This window comes from Apis florea, unplaced genomic scaffold, assembly GCF_048593485.1.
Source record: "Apis florea isolate Af1SG1 unplaced genomic scaffold, ASM4859348v1 contig_3785_pilon, whole genome shotgun sequence".
In the NCBI taxonomy this organism is placed as follows: domain Eukaryota; kingdom Metazoa; phylum Arthropoda; class Insecta; order Hymenoptera; family Apidae; genus Apis; species Apis florea.
The window spans coordinates 5131-21783 of record NW_028256852.1 but is presented as its reverse complement, the minus strand read 5'-3'; the positions used below and the strand labels follow the sequence as shown (position 1 = coordinate 21783).

Sequence of the window (16653 nt, the reverse complement as noted above, 5' to 3'; positions counted from 1 at the left end):
TGCAATTTTTCATTCAAACGAATTTCATCAAAATTGGAAGAAAAAGTGAAAGTTTAAGTTTCGATCGAAAATCTCTCAATTGGTTAACTAAAGATTTTATATATTGTAAATGAATAAATGACCATTCATTTTTCTGTTTTTTATTGATTTTTATAAAATAAAGTACAAGTTGATCAAGCATATTTCTAAATCGCAAAAGAACAGTTTTCGCCATTACAATGATTTCCTTAAAAAACAATATGTTGAAGCATACTGATCCGTTCAATTAACACCTCCCATATATTTTATATAATTTATAATGATATTAAGTTTTTTTATAATAATTTCGTCATCACCTCGTAAAATTTTTTTTACCAGTATTCCTACATTATTCCAAGTTATCAAAGAGATGACAATTCTTTTATCTTTCTATGCTAGAACATCATTTTTGCTACCGTGGATTTTTTATTAAATTTCGGTTTTTTTTTATTAGATTTGCCAAATTCTTTCTATTTATTAAAATCATTTCTGTTAAATGGCATTTCAATTTGTATTTCTTCAGCTAAAGTATAACTTGTGTGATATTGATCTGTAAACATATAGTATTCTTGAGCATCAGGAATTTTATCTAATAACATTCTTTATCTAAACATGTAACAAAATTCTGATTGATATCGAAACATCTGATCTTATTAATTTTTCTGTTGCAAAAAAATCCGTATATAATAAGATAGAATACTACAAATATAATCAGTGTTCAAATTTGCCATCGTATAAACTCTTATATTCCATTTGGTTTCTTTGGATTATAGAAATAGAATATAATAAATGATACCTCACTTTTGAATTTGATAATAGATTCATTCACACAAATTTACTCCCCCCTTCTATAAAATAATTAAAAAATTTTTAATTTATGTAATTATGTAAAAAGGAAGAAACTTATCAATTGCAAACGTGTTAATTGCAATTGTTTTCAAATGAAACATGCAAAAACTCTGACTGAATTTATTTCTCGTAAATGTATTTGAGTAAAAAGGGATATAATTAATATTATTTCATGACTAATATTCTTGTAAATTTGCCAAAGGCATAGTTCCCATATTTATTTTAACTTCAATAAATCTCCAAAATTCTTCGATAGTCACATCATGCTAAGTTCGCTATATCAAATGCAATGATAGTTTTCGCACACTATTTCATTAATAAGTTCATCAGTAAAAAAAAATTTAAAAAAAACTAATGATTCATTTATATTCGAAGATACTTACAATCTTGCAGATTTTTCGCAGGGTACAAATTATATTCTTCACAATATATCTTCTGATTCTATGCATTATTATTCATTCGAAATTTCTATGTCTTCTTTTTGGCATGATATTTTCACTTGAACTATTGTTTTCACATTCACTATCTATTATTCTTATTTTTCGCTTTCTTATTTCATTTCCATCTTCATTATTGCTTTCTCTATCATTAATTTCTTTATGAATAAAAGTAATTTCGTCATTCATGAAAAATCAAACTTATCTTCATTTGAACTAATTTCATTAATAATTTCATTCCATGCTTACAAAACTCAAAAACTTTGAAAATAATATTTCTATTGCCATAATTCAAACTCGAACTAACGTCGAAGATGTAATTCGACTCACAATTACAGTCTAATTTAAGATAAAAAAAATCTAGCCATTTGATAATATATTATTTTACCTTTGACAATATATTATACACCTCATAAGATTATACGTAAAGAGCTTAGGAATCTATTTATGAAGCGATATTCTAAAAAAGACAAACATAAATAAATATTGTCGCCGTTCAAATTGTCGTGTGTTGGAAAGTTCACTTCTCGAGTTATGGCATCAACTCAAGTACCTGAAAGTCATCATTGGAGCGCAAAGGGTTAATAGTGCTATCGCTTTTAAAAATTGTTATATCGGAGAATAGAATCTTATTAACAAATACTAGATCTTCAATAATATTCTTAGCTTAATTATAATTAGTTATAATAAAATATTGAAATCTTATTATATTGTTATTGAAATCTTCACCGTGCAAATATATAATTCTCGTTATCTCTCTTATACTAATCTAAGGACTTGCTTTTAACACAATTATTGCATTTTATTTTTTTCAATAGTATGAAAATTCTGTCGGCAAGGAAAATTCTGTCTCCTATGAAAAGTTTCTATGGTGTTCTTAATATATACAGGGTGTTTATAAAAATGTGAGACATCTTTGGAAGGTGGATTCTAAACATTAAAACGATAAAAAAATTCATATACACATATATCCAATAAGGCTTAATTAAAGAATTATAAGCATTTTAAGTTTGTATTAGATAGATGACAAAAGAGCGAGAACTCTGAACTGGGTGCGCGGCAGCACTGTATTACAATATCGCTTGCGTAGCGGAGCCCCTCGATGAAAATAAATATACTGATATTTTTTTTATATATAATTGATTATTTCAAATGAATTTTAATATAAGATAATGTACAATATACATAAATATCGTGTAATGCAACATTTTTATATCATTTAAAAAAAATTTTAATTATGCAAATTGAAATCTATATAATTATTTAACAAAAACTTATCTCAGACAAATTATAGAAAATTCCATAATATTTGGAATTATGATGATTATACAATATTTCATTTAAAATCATAAATGAATCGGTGTATATCATTCAACCTGCCGTATTTATCGAAGTCCATAGAAGCAAATCAAAATCACACTTCTATAAGATTTCGAATTAGAAAGGTTGAATATGTTTTTATATGCGCAATTGTTTTTTTAATTATTTTCACATGTATAGGAAAATCCAAAATAGCAATGATATTTGAATCAATTTGAATTTCAGATTATTAAATTATCCAATCAAATCATTAACAAATATTTATTTTTATTTCACTTGCACTAAATATTTTTCATTTTTATGCAGGGAGAAATAATAATCGATCTGGATATCATTTATTAATAATATGAATAATATGAAATTATTAATAATATTATATATTAATATCATATATCTACAAAAAATGCATACATATCACAATTGCTCTTTTTTATGTATGAATTAATGAATATTACAATTATCATTAATTCATTCACTTTCATTTCTAATATACGTTATATGAACGTTACGAATGAACTGAGTCCGGAACAAAGCAACAGTATCTTAGCAACGGGAAAAACTGTTGATCTAGGTTTTCGTATTCTTATACTTAAAACATACAAATATAACATTCGATTTCGAATATTATTATTTCATTTTTCTGTCAAGTATCTTTTTCTAACGCCCAGTATTCAATTGTTAGCAACATTATTTCAATAACATATTGTCGCGTCGCGGAATTAGTTCAGAATTTGATGAAATAATACATATTTGAATATTTGTTTAAAATAAAGTTCTAATTAAATAATTTTCATATAAAATTGAATTGTACAATAATAAATAATAATCGAAATAATTTTATTCAAAGAAATTAATGTGAATAGTGAATAAAAAAAAAATCTAACATGCAATAGTGAAAAAAAAATGTGATGTTTATATGATTTTTTTAGTAGATATAAAATAGTGACATTAGTATTATATTAAAATATAGATATTGAATTTCAACTTTTCTGTTTAATAATCTCATATCGAAATAAAAACTATTGAATTTAAATGAAATAGAGACAAAGGTTTTTCAATTGATACTTCAATTGGTCTATAAATTTCAAATTGATTCGAATATTATTAGTACATGTGAGAATAAACAATACTTTCTTGTACATGTGAGAATAAACAAGTTTATGTTATAAAAAAATTCATTCAATCTTTCTAATCTGAAATTATGGGAGTGTGTTTTGATTTGCTCCTATGGATAACTTAAAATGCTTATAACTCTTTAATTAAGCCTTATTTTCATAAATGGTTTATAATATTACAATTATTTTTGCAGTTAAGTTTTTTAAGACAATAAGTTACAACTGTGCTTATAAGTAATATAGATATCGATTCTGATTTGTTTGAAAATTTTTCCGTCCTTGCGATTTTAAGGTCATTTATAAAGAAATAAGTTAATTTGTTTTTTTCTGTACTTTAATAATACCAAATAAAAATTCTATTTAAAAAATATAAGATGATTTTAATATGACTTTGAAAAAAAAATGGAGATAAAAAAAATTTCTTTCAGAATATCATTCCAAATATATCATTCTATAAAAGTCACCTTATGTTTTTATCCTATCATTTATCATTCAGTAATTACATTATGACATTTATCGTCATATCTTACATATTCCTTAAAATGTTGCATTTTATAAGTTTTGTACATCCTTTTATTAATTCACTATTAATAATAAAAATTTCACGTATAAATATATTTTTGTTCTATTATATAATGAAGCAAACTATAAAATAAACATTAAATATATATAAATATATATAATATATTAAAAAATGCTAAATTACATTTATATTTTAATAATGAAACATTGAATTAAGAATAATTAATAACAACGATGAAATTGGAGATAGAGATAGAATTTTAGCACAATAATATAATATATGTTTCGTGATGGATTGCGAAATTATTATTTATAAGGAAAAATTCTTAATCACAAAAAAATAAAATTTTGGCAAAAAAATGTAACGTTTAGAGGAATATATTACGCAATTTTTTTTATTGCCCAAAATCACTTTAAGGGAATGAAATCAATCCTTGAAAATTCGGTTATTTTTCTATTTTACGTTTATTGTAACTTAGCAAACTATAAGAAATGTAAAAAAAATTTTTAGACTTTTTAAACTTTTTAGACTTTTAGAATTCTTAATTTTTTAAAGTTATTTCTTTCTATATCGATATAGAATTAGGATCATTTCAATATTTAACAATTATTTATAATTAAAAAAAGTTATAAATATAGTTATATATATATAGTTACATAAATAAGTTATAGATAAATTAATAATTTTTTAAAAATTTGTTTTTCAATGTAAAATTTTGCTCAGCAATTTAAATAACTCTGGTATAAAAAAACATTTTTTATTTTTAATAAATACAATTTTTTGTGTTGTTGACTTTTGTTACAACTTTTTGTCTTGAAATAAGGAAATTTAAATTATATATTTTTGTTTCTTATTAAACATCATCTTGAACATCATTATACTCATCATTATCTTGAACATCATCATTATCGTTTTCTCACACATCATTATCACTACCTTGTACTTTATCATCATCATCATCTTGTACTTCATCATTATCATGATCTTGTACTTTATCCTCAGTTTTCAACTAGTATTTCACTATCATCATCATTATCTTGTACTTCATCCTCGTTTTCACCTTGTACTTCCCTATCATCTTCATTATCTTGTACTTTATCATCATCATCATCTTGTACTTCATCATCATCATTATATTGTACTTCATCCTTCGTTTTCAACTAGTACTTCACTATTATTTTCATTATCTTGAATTTCATTATCATCATCTTCTTGTACTTCATACTCGTTTTCAACTAGTACTTCAAAATCATCATCATCTTGAACTTCAACATCATCATCTTCTTCTACTTCATCCTCCTTTTCGCCTTGAACTTCCCTATCGTCTTCATTATCTTGTACTTCATCCTCGTTTTCACCTCACTGATCACTATCATCATCATTATCTTGTACTTCGTTATCATCATCTTCTTATAATTCATACTCGTTTTTAGCGTGTACTTCATTATCATCATTATTATTTTGTACTTTATCATCATCATTATCATCTTGTATTTTAACATTATTACCACCTTGTATTTCATGTAGTACTTTAAAATCATCATCATCTTCTTGTCCTTATCCTCCTTTTCACCTTGTACTTCCCTATCATCTTCATTATCTTGTCCTTTATCATCATCATCATCTTGTACTTCATCATCATCATGATCCCGTTCTTCAACATCATCATCATCCTGTACTTCAGCCATGTCTTTACGTCATTATCATCACAATTATCTTGTACTTCATCATCATTATCATCCTGTACTTCAACATCATTACTATCTTTTCTTCACCCTTGTTTTTACTTTGTACTTCGTTATCATCATCATTATCTTGTATTTCATCATCATCATTATCTTTTTCTTCATCCTCATATTCATTTTGTACCTTATCTCCATCCCCAAGTTATCTCCATACCTTATCTCTTGTACTTCGACCTCACTCTGTACTTCATACTCAACCTGTATTTCATCCTTTTCTTCATCTTGTACTTCATCTTGCTCTTCATCCTTCTCTGGTACTTCATCCTTATCGTCTTCTTGCATTACATCCTCATCTTTATCTTGTTCTTCATCCTCACTCTGTATTTTATTCTCATTTTCAACTTGTACAACTTGTACTTTTTCAACCTCACTTTGTATTATTTCCTCATCTTCTTCTTTATCTTCATCTTTATATAACATTTTTATTTTTACAAATTTATGTAGAAAGACTCATAATTATTATGAAATTTATAATTAGTAATTACAACTTATATTTAATGTTTACAAATATTACAAAAGACTGTCATCAACCGATAAGTTATTAAACTGTATATAAAACTATATTTTGTGTTTTCGTATGTCTTTTCAATATTATTTTCAGATTTAATTTTATTTATATATTACTCTATAATTTTAAAAAAATATCATAGAATGATCTGCTTGGACTCATTTTATAGTATGAAATTTTTACTTCTTCATATTTTGACTTACGTTTTTCCACATTTTTTGGTGTAGAATAGAGTGAATAATTAAAATTATTTTTTTCCTTTTGAAATTTTAATTAAAGAAATAAATGATGGAAAAAAATTAAAGATAAATTTATGGGGGTAATAACCATTTAACTTAAATTTTATTTGAAATTGAATGTTGATTGAATGTTGCCAGCAGCATCACTATTTTATAATTGGTTTATATTTGTTTTTCTTCGATACAAATTCTTCATTCCTCATATTCCATGAGCAGATACGCGCAATTGCGTATAAATAATTATATTCATAATTCATTCCTCCAAATCCGTATGTTTTATTTATTAGTTACACTGCCCGGTCAACAGTAAAATGTAATTATTGTTAAATAAATTCTGAAAAAATAGAAGAGAGAATGAAAAATAAAAATTAAATAAATCTGAAAAATCTGAAAAGAAAAATTAATTAATTAAATATGTATTTAAATTGGTATACAATTATTTTTACAATGATCGAGCTTAATCAAAATCTCAAAATATCTTACAAAAATCTTACATAAATAATACAAGAAAAATCTTAAATCTACGATTCGCGTTAAAAATTACAATCACATCTCTTACTTCGCACGAAAAAAGTTAAATGAGATTATACTTGAATATTGAGGAATAACGAGAGAATGAATAAAAAAACCAAATTCGAGTCACTGCTGTCTTCATCACGGCTTATATGAATCGACTTATTTGATTCATCAAACGGATGATATTCACGTTAACCAGCAGAAAGTTACGACAGCGGTCTTGCAGTCGAATGCACGACGACCACAGGAAGGAGAAGAAATCATGTCAGGACCATCGGAATCGGATTACCAAGACGTCGTCCCAACGACACACAGGAAGGAACTCGAAGTCATCCTAAAACCATCGAAGCTGATTTACAGAAGATCGCATTCGACGTACAAAACCTATTTCAGTTCAATTGGTATGCAAAGGTACCAATCGATCAGAGCAATTGGTCTTCGACCGGTCGTCCGAAATAGAGCACCAGCCCGATGAATTCTTGCAATTGTTGGACTGATGGACAGTTACTCGAATTAGATTTGGAGAATAAACAAAAGTAAAAGTATCTAGCTGAATAAAGTCGATAAATTAAGGAATATAAAGATATATATCCCTTATATATATATACTTCCACGAAATTAGAGAATGTGTTTTCGTACGAAACGCGCACGCGATAAACTTAATCTATATATTTTATAATCTTAACTTAACTTAAAACTAAGATGCGCGCATCTCACGATGATCCAGCGACGATCCCACGATGCTCATGATGGGGGTTTAATAAAGTGATACCTGCAGTTCAGTTTAGACGACCAAATTATTCAAAGAAAAATTGGCACAATTTGCTAAACTGGACTGTGCATTGCGTAGTTCTTAGTTTGGTATCGAGTTTTAAAAAATTCATTTTTGGAAAATTTCCTTCAAAAATTTTTCAAAGAGTAATCTATGAAAATCGATATCAATTACCAGGTCTCACCACGAGTGACTACGCATTGTGACCCATCTAACGCTAAAAAATTAAATGCAACGATAATTAAATAAATTAGGAACACATAAAATACATATAATAAGTACGAAACTAAAATTAAAATTAATAATTAATATAAATGAAAAAGAAAAATGTAATATAAAAAATATAAATAATTGATAATTAAAATAAATTAATAAAAAGTAATAATTAATGTTAAATAAATTGTGAAAAAAACAGAGGAAGAAAAGAAGAAATAAGAATGAAATAAATCTAAAAAATTAATAAAAGAAAAATTAATTCGAAATAAAATGATTATTTAAATTAGTGTATTAAAATAGCAATTTGTCGCTGACAATTAATCCCACGTCGTGACAACAACGAGGCTTAATTTATATCTTAATATTATGTACCTCTATCTTAATTTATATTTTAATAATAATGTAAATCCTAAATTTATAACACGAGATAGAAATATTTTATAAAACGAAAAAAAAAGTTATATAATTAATTTATATCAAAAGTTGCTTACTAGGAGAAAGCTCAAAATATCGTATAAATTTTACATGAAGTTCAGTCTAATAATTGAGAAAAATGATTAATCATGCAAAGTTTAAATTGGAGTGCATATATGCGGTGTTCTTGGCTTGCCATCGGTTTCCATCATAATGATAGAATGATGAAATATTTTTAAATTTAAAATATATCAGGAACTTTTTAATAAAATATTTTCTTTTTACAAAGGACAAAATTTTGAAAAAAAATTGGAAACCGATGCTAATTACCATGTCTCAATACCGAAGAGATAACAATATCGAGACCAACAATTAATTAAATTAAAAAAAAATAAATCAAAAAATAAGTGTAAGAATAGATAAAAGAAAAAATAACTAAGTAAAACTTATTAAAAATTAAAGAATAAATCAACAAATGAATTTAGAAAGAATAGATGAAAGAATAAATGAATAAATAAACAAAATTTAAAATTAAAATAATGAAACATAAATTAAAAAAAAAGAAGAAGTAAATGTCGAAATAAATAGAAATAAAAGAATAAGTGAATAAATAAATGAGTAAAATTTATAACTTAAGAAATATGTTATAAAATAAATATTTAAATAAATAAATCTGCAAATGATTAAATAAAAGAAGAGATAAGTAAATATTAATTAAAAAATAAAACGATATACGACAGTAATGTTAAATAAATTTTATTTATTCACAATAAATGATTCAAAAATGTTCTCGATATTATAAAAACTTAGTTAAAATATCACCGATCTTCTCGACACGTGAGTTCGTTAAGAAATGACCGCTCTATCGCATCGTATTTATAGGGGAACGCTGTCACTGTCACGAAGATGGACGAAAACGTACGATTTCTACCGATTGCGTCAAATTTGATTTATCGAGTACAACGACCAGCAATTTTTAACATTTATTATTAATTCATTACAATAATTATTATACGATAAAGAATTGACATATTCTTACTATTTTTATTGTTTTATTACGTCCTTAACAACATATTTGGATGTTGTTTATGATTAAACGTAATAATTGATTACGATAATACCTTTACAAACTGAAACTAAATTTACATTTCTTTGATATTAGTTTTCGATTCAACTATAATTATTCAATTTTTTATTAATTGTATTAATATATTATTATTTTAAATGCCATTTTACCTGAAAAACCATTACAGATTATTCATATGCTACGAATTATTTTATAAATTAAAATTATATTAAATTAAACCATAACGATTGAAATCTTGACCGAAAAGTTCATAATATGTGCAATACGAGTAATACTAGCAACCTCAACAATAAAATTGTGGATCGAAGGCACAAAAGCATAAAAAAACTTGGTTTAATTAATTTTGTTGTCACATTATTTAATAATAGAGTCTATTGTTAATTATCAAAAAATAGATAGAATTAAGTATCGCGTAATTGAGAGATCACTCGCACTGGCAATATATCATCTTGTTGTGATGATTTCGACAAAAATGAAATGACGCTATGTGCTATAAATATATACATATATATGTTTTTTTATTTAGAACTCTTTGATTGGCTGAAACGATGCAAATTTATTTACTTACCCGCGCGAAAATTGAAACATGACATAATATGATATAATATTATATAATATGATATAATATGATATAATATGATATAATTTCCTGTACATTGAAATCCTATAAATGTCCGTTTATGAAAAAATATAATAAGAATTAAGCATAAAAATTAATTACCAATAAAAATTAATCGAATTTGAGAGAATTAAAGACGCAATACAATAATTTGAGATAGAATTTAAATAAATATGTAAAAAATAAATGTAATAGAAGGAAAAGGAAGAAAATACGAAAGCTCATTAAATTAAGGAAAAGTAGAAGGTAGAAGAATGGATTAAAGCGTAGTTTTTAGCTTGGCATCTTTTCCAAAGAAAAAGGAAAAGAATTATGAAAATTATTGTATCATACTAATAAATTATTTTTCATGTATTATTTTTTTTAAGAGAAAATTTTAAAAAGAAATATTTTGGAAAATGCCAATTTAAATGCAATAAAAATTAAATAGATTAAGAACACATAAATAAAGCATGAAACATTAAAATTAATAATTAACATAAATGAATTAGATAACATATAAATGATATATAGTATTTAAACTTTCACTAAAATTTTATTTGTGATTGAATGTCGCCAGCAGCATTATTATTTCATTCAATTGGTATATATTTGTTTTTCCTCGATACAGATTCTTCATTCTTCTTGTTCCGTGAGCAGATACACGCAATTGCGTGTAAATAAATATATTCACTCCTCCAAATCCGTATGTTTTATTTATTGATTACACTGCCCGGTCAACAACATTATATAAAATATAATTAATATTAAATAAATTCATAAAGTTCGACAATATTCTGGCTGCAATGTTAATGTCTTCCTTAATGGTAGAATTCCATCTCAATTCAATTTTGATTATAATTAGTAATCATAATTAATTTTCTTTTTAAATATTATTAAGGATTCTGTAATGTCCTTAACCTTCGGAACCATCATAGCTGACAGAAATCTTGAATTTATTGGTCTAAAAAGTCTTTTATTCGGTATATTCCTTTCTATACTCTGGCTTCATCTTCAGTCTCATTCTTGGCACCACCGAGGTGCTTTGGGATTACAACGATTGGCTAATCGATGAGATGAAGGACAGGTACGTTTTCATATATCAAATAATGATATTAAATTTTGTATGTAAAACAAAAGAGATAAATAAAAAAAAAATAATAAAGATTCACGAAGAATTATATATTTTCTCGCAGAGGAAATTATAGATCCCTCTGGATGTGCGTGTTATGGGCTTTACTATCAGGCACAGGCGTAGCTGTGGCATTATTGCAAGGAAGCAATGGTCCCTTAATTGGAGTTGCTATATCAGCTTCTTTATTACCACCGGTAGTAAATTGCGTAAGTACAAAACAACCATAAATATAACAAAGGAATAAAAATAAAAAAATAAAATAAAATAAAAATACATATTCGATCGTGAATTGAAATATACATATATATTCGCATGAGAGATATCGAAATTGGACAGCTATCATATAGGCAGACAGAATAACTCGCGAGAGAAGATAGATATGGTATCGGCAATCGAGCGAGGCGTTCTTATTCCATAGGGATTGATTAATGGATGGCGGTTAATCTGACTGTAACAATCGATGAAATTTATTCCCATAGGGTTTATTCGCTTGAATGTATATGGTTAATTTATCGACCGATTAAAATGTCGCACATGAAGGAGAGTCTTATACAAATTACACCTCATGTTTACGTGCATACTGATTATTTATCGGTCGAATTCTTCTGCAATGGCATAATCAGCGCGTGTCTAACCTTTGTTAACGTAATGTGCATCTTTATTACCGCGATCATTGTGCTTAAGGTGAGCAACAAATCATCTGCTTATGGAATGCAGATTTCTTGATAATTTCAAATCGCGTGATTATGTAAATAAATATAATTAAGAGGGATAGAAGATAGGGGAAGAAGATTAAATATCTGTAATGGATATGTAAGTTATTTATTATATAGTTTTATTTCTTTTATATTTTAAACAATCAATATAAATAGAAGAATATTAATCATAAAATAATTAAATTAAGAAGAGTTTTTTAATAAAAATAATTTATTAGTTAATATAAATTGGGATAAAATATTGAATATAATTGATTTGGAAAGATTTATTTAAAATAGAATAAATGATTCGAAATATAAATATTATTATTTCCTTTGAGATTAAATGCGTGGTTTCTGTTTAGATTAGAGCTGCTCCGTATACATCAACATCGGAACTACGTCGTTTTTGGGAACATGATATTCGCTTGGTTCGTGATAAAAATATTTCACGAAATAACAGTTGTCTAGATTCCAGGTAATTAAAATTTTTCGCATCATAAAAGTTATATTTTAAAAGAAAATAAAGATATCTTAAAAAAATAAATTCAATTCAAAAATTTCCATATATAAAAATTTTATTTAAAATCGTACAATATTTATAATTTCAATTTAATGAAAAAATAAATAAAATCTTTGTCAGTTTTTTGCGGTGAATTAAGTAAAACAAAACAACGCGTGCTAGAACAAACGTTAAACGAAGCGTGAAGCTATAGATGATGAAACATTCCGCAAAATCCAAAAATTAAGTTATGGTCAACATGGTCCAGACGAGATAACGTAAAATTTCTAATTAATGTAATTAATTAGAAATTATATATAATACATAAAATATAAGATTGTTTTTCTTATAGTTTACACAAAAATTTCACAGCAGTAATAGTACAATTAACGTTACAAATACTGAACAAAAAGAACAAACTGTGTAAAATAGTTTCAATTTACCGGAAGGTTCTGGCAGTACGAGCGAAGATTTGGCCGCTCTTGATAGATTAATTACATATCTTTTGGGACAGTCGAGTAATCCCAGTTCTGGTCATTTGGATTTTTGGCACCGTTTCTGTACAGCAAGTGCTCGAGGTTACAGACAATTACGCAGTACAGGTATAAGCACACAAGGAAGTACTATTGACTTTAATATCGATACAATATTACTTTAATCATATAGTAAAATGGATTAAAATAAATATTAGGTAATAAACAATCGATATTGAATATCGCATAAGTCTCTCAATAACACACAAATTTTATTAAATATAATTAAATAATATAAGATTACTGTATTTTGTATAATAAATTAATAGCTTTGAGGAAACTGAAAAGTGAGATCAACTGTACTAATCATCGATCGAAGATGGTTCAGTTCCAAAGTATCGATCGCCAAAATTACCAATACCGGCAACATAAAACTTCTCATTTATCATAAGATCTAAGGCAGATGTTACGATCTTATGTGCGGAAATGCATAAGCAATCGAATGCACACCAGATTCTGCCATAAGTAGAGATATGTTTTCTTTTGCAATGTCGTGATCCAATAGGACTCGAATAGCCATAATAGCAGCAGCACCTGTTACTACTGTTGCATCCATCAGTATCACTTTATAATCTTTAATATCTTTTGGCAATCATAGATAATAAAGCTGAAAAAATATTACGATAATTTTTATATTAATATTTTAATGAAAATGAAGAATTTTATAAAGCTACATTTACTTCTGGCTCTCCAGTCTGTTGATTCGTTTGGATAAGTATTTTTCCTATTCTAATATCTTTGCATACATCTGACAGCTTGTTCCATCGTTTCACCCGCACGCAAAATGGAAACATCACATATTTTATCCGTAGCAGCACGTTTTCCATTATATAATACTCCTTGTGGTGTTTCTACTGTTACATATTATAAATATATAATTTAAATAATAAAATCTTATTTCGTTCATATTTCACTGATATATTAGCATTTACCCCGAAAGGTAAAAGAGATAGTGCGTACTCAACTAAACGTATCAGACGCTTAGAATAAAATATAAATTCATCTCTGTATGTTTCCTTGTTTCTTATAAATGTGTGTAAAACTCTTTATCTAAAGTGTATCAGGTAGAGAGAAGATGGCAATGGCTGACCGATATAAGAATGAGCTAATTTTTCTCTGAGTTTGAAACTTCTCTAGAATAGGAAATGATAATAAGTAAATATTAAATAAAAGATATCAACATCTAAGAAACCGTTAATTTTACTAATTGAAGTTGTGTATGTACATGTTGTACATGAGTTCTATCGCGACTTCGTTATCTCCGCCACGAGGCACAATAATATCCGCATGTACCATAATGGAGCTATATAATAATAAAAAGCAGGTTATATCATAGTATTATTCTGTTTTAGTATACTTTCCACGTCTCTTTCTCTTTGTGATATATCTCTATGTAATCTCCGAGCAAGCTTCACATCAGCATCAGTATTAACAAACACTTTCATGTCGCACATCTTGACCAATCGAAGGAAATAGATCAATGGTAATTTGGTTTTTACTTTCGTATCTTACGTGTTCAAATTTTCTTTCATTTTGCTTTCCTGACAGTAGGTCGGCTTACCTTTAACTTCATATCGACATTGTAGAATGTGAATATTCCCTCAAATATAATAACATTGGCACCATACATTGTTTTCTTTGAAACATAAGATAATATAATATATACAAAAAAATATATATATAATATATATATAACATTTTTACAATATCAACATACAGTTCTACTTTCTCTACAATGCGTTATAAAATTATAGATAGAAATTTCCACCATTCTACTCTCTTTCAAACTCTGTAATGTTGTTTTAAGTAACTCAAAATCAAAAGCTTCAGGATGATCAAAATTATATTCGTGCAGCGATTTCATGCTGTTTTTCATTTAATACCTGTAACAAAAAAAAATAAATATATTATTGTTTATTTCGATTTAGTTTTAAAGAATAGTACTTATAACAAATTTTTCATACTTTATAAAATGAGTCCATACTAAGAAGTGTTACCCAAAGTACATCTAGAGATTCTATAATTTTTGTTGTAACTGTAGTCCTTCCAGATGCACTGCCTCCACAAATACCTAAAAATCATAATATCATCAGTTAATAACATCATATGTATAATTTTCTTTTAAAATAATATATATATATTTTTATTGTTACCAATCAATTAGAAAAGGTTCTAATTGTTGATTAGCTGAATTATACCATGGTAGTCTATCAGCTGTGTATATTGTTTTTGTTTTACTTCTAAAAATAGATTCTACAGAAGTTTTTTTTGATAAACTAGTAATACATTGTCTCCTCGATCTAGGTGATCTCTGTGAATCTAACAAATAAAAAAGAAAAAAATAATTCTTTTAATTTATTTTTAAAATTATACAAGATTGTGTTAAATTAAAAATTGATTAAATTAAAAAGATATATAAATAATCAAAACAAAACTTAATAAAAATCAACAATAAAAATTATTTTAATCTATAGGTGGTATGGTAAAGAATAAAAGTACTTTTGGAAGTTTTAACTGATTTCTTCAAATTATAAAAAGACTCTACTTCAGTAAACCAGGTACATCCTGTTTGCCAAACACAGGTATTCCAAGTCAATGATTCTGTAAATAATATTTATATATAATATTTATATTATAAATTAATATATCATTTATTTAATCACCAAGAAACTCAAATAAAAAAATTTATATTACAAGAAGTGAGTTTGAATAAAAAAATTTCATTTGTAGAAGGTGGTCTCGGAGATTGCGGTGTTAGAGTCCTGATATCAAAACGTCTATAATGTTCAGCATCTTCGCATAATTCGTCAACAAGGAAAATTTCTTTTTCACCCAAACAAACTTCATCATCACTAAATTATAAAATTATATTATAAAATTCAATGAATATACATTATAATTGATGAAATATATAGTGAAATGAAATACTATTACTTTTCTGAACTTGCCGAACTTGGCGGATCAAAATGCTGCATTTTAGCTATCATGTTCTCAATTACGTGTAATACAAATTAGAGTGCATTCACGGCATATGGCAAATGACGCTGTAAAACTACAATTCACGAAACTGCATCTGTTATGCATCCAAATTTGCCGCATAAATTCCTACATTGAGAGTAGTGGGAAAATTAATATTATTCAGTGATGTAATTCACACAAGAATCAAATAAAAGTAGAGGATGAAATAGCAAGTGTTTTATTGAATCGTATTGTTAGAACCAAAAATACGGAATTAATCTTTCATTATTCTTAATGTAAGAATTCATGTGATGGATGACATATATAGAGATTTTTTATCATCACTTATATATAGTAATAAGTCTATTGTGTAACTTATTTATGAAAAATCAGAAAAATATATTAAATAATGAATCTATACTGTATTTTATCTATGGCTAATCTATATTTGTATAAATAAATAGAAAGAACTA

The 16653-nt window shown here is 26.2% G+C and overlaps 1 protein-coding gene across 1 annotated transcript; it reads right to left on the bottom strand.

Moving 5' to 3' along the window:
- Window positions 1-13415: 13415 nt before the first annotated feature.
- Window positions 13416-16350, bottom strand: LOC100872827 (uridine-cytidine kinase-like 1). Its single transcript, XM_086915447.1, is given in 15 exon segments — window positions 13416-13640; window positions 13643-13829; window positions 13903-13972; window positions 13974-14085; window positions 14154-14355; window positions 14427-14458; window positions 14461-14520; window positions 14523-14676; window positions 14784-14858; window positions 14940-15072; window positions 15074-15105; window positions 15187-15296; window positions 15383-15541; window positions 15947-16074; window positions 16157-16350. Coding segments are annotated over 15 exon segments (1623 nt in total). The 5' UTR covers window positions 16210-16350; the 3' UTR covers window positions 13416-13524.
- Window positions 16351-16653: the final 303 nt, after the last annotated feature.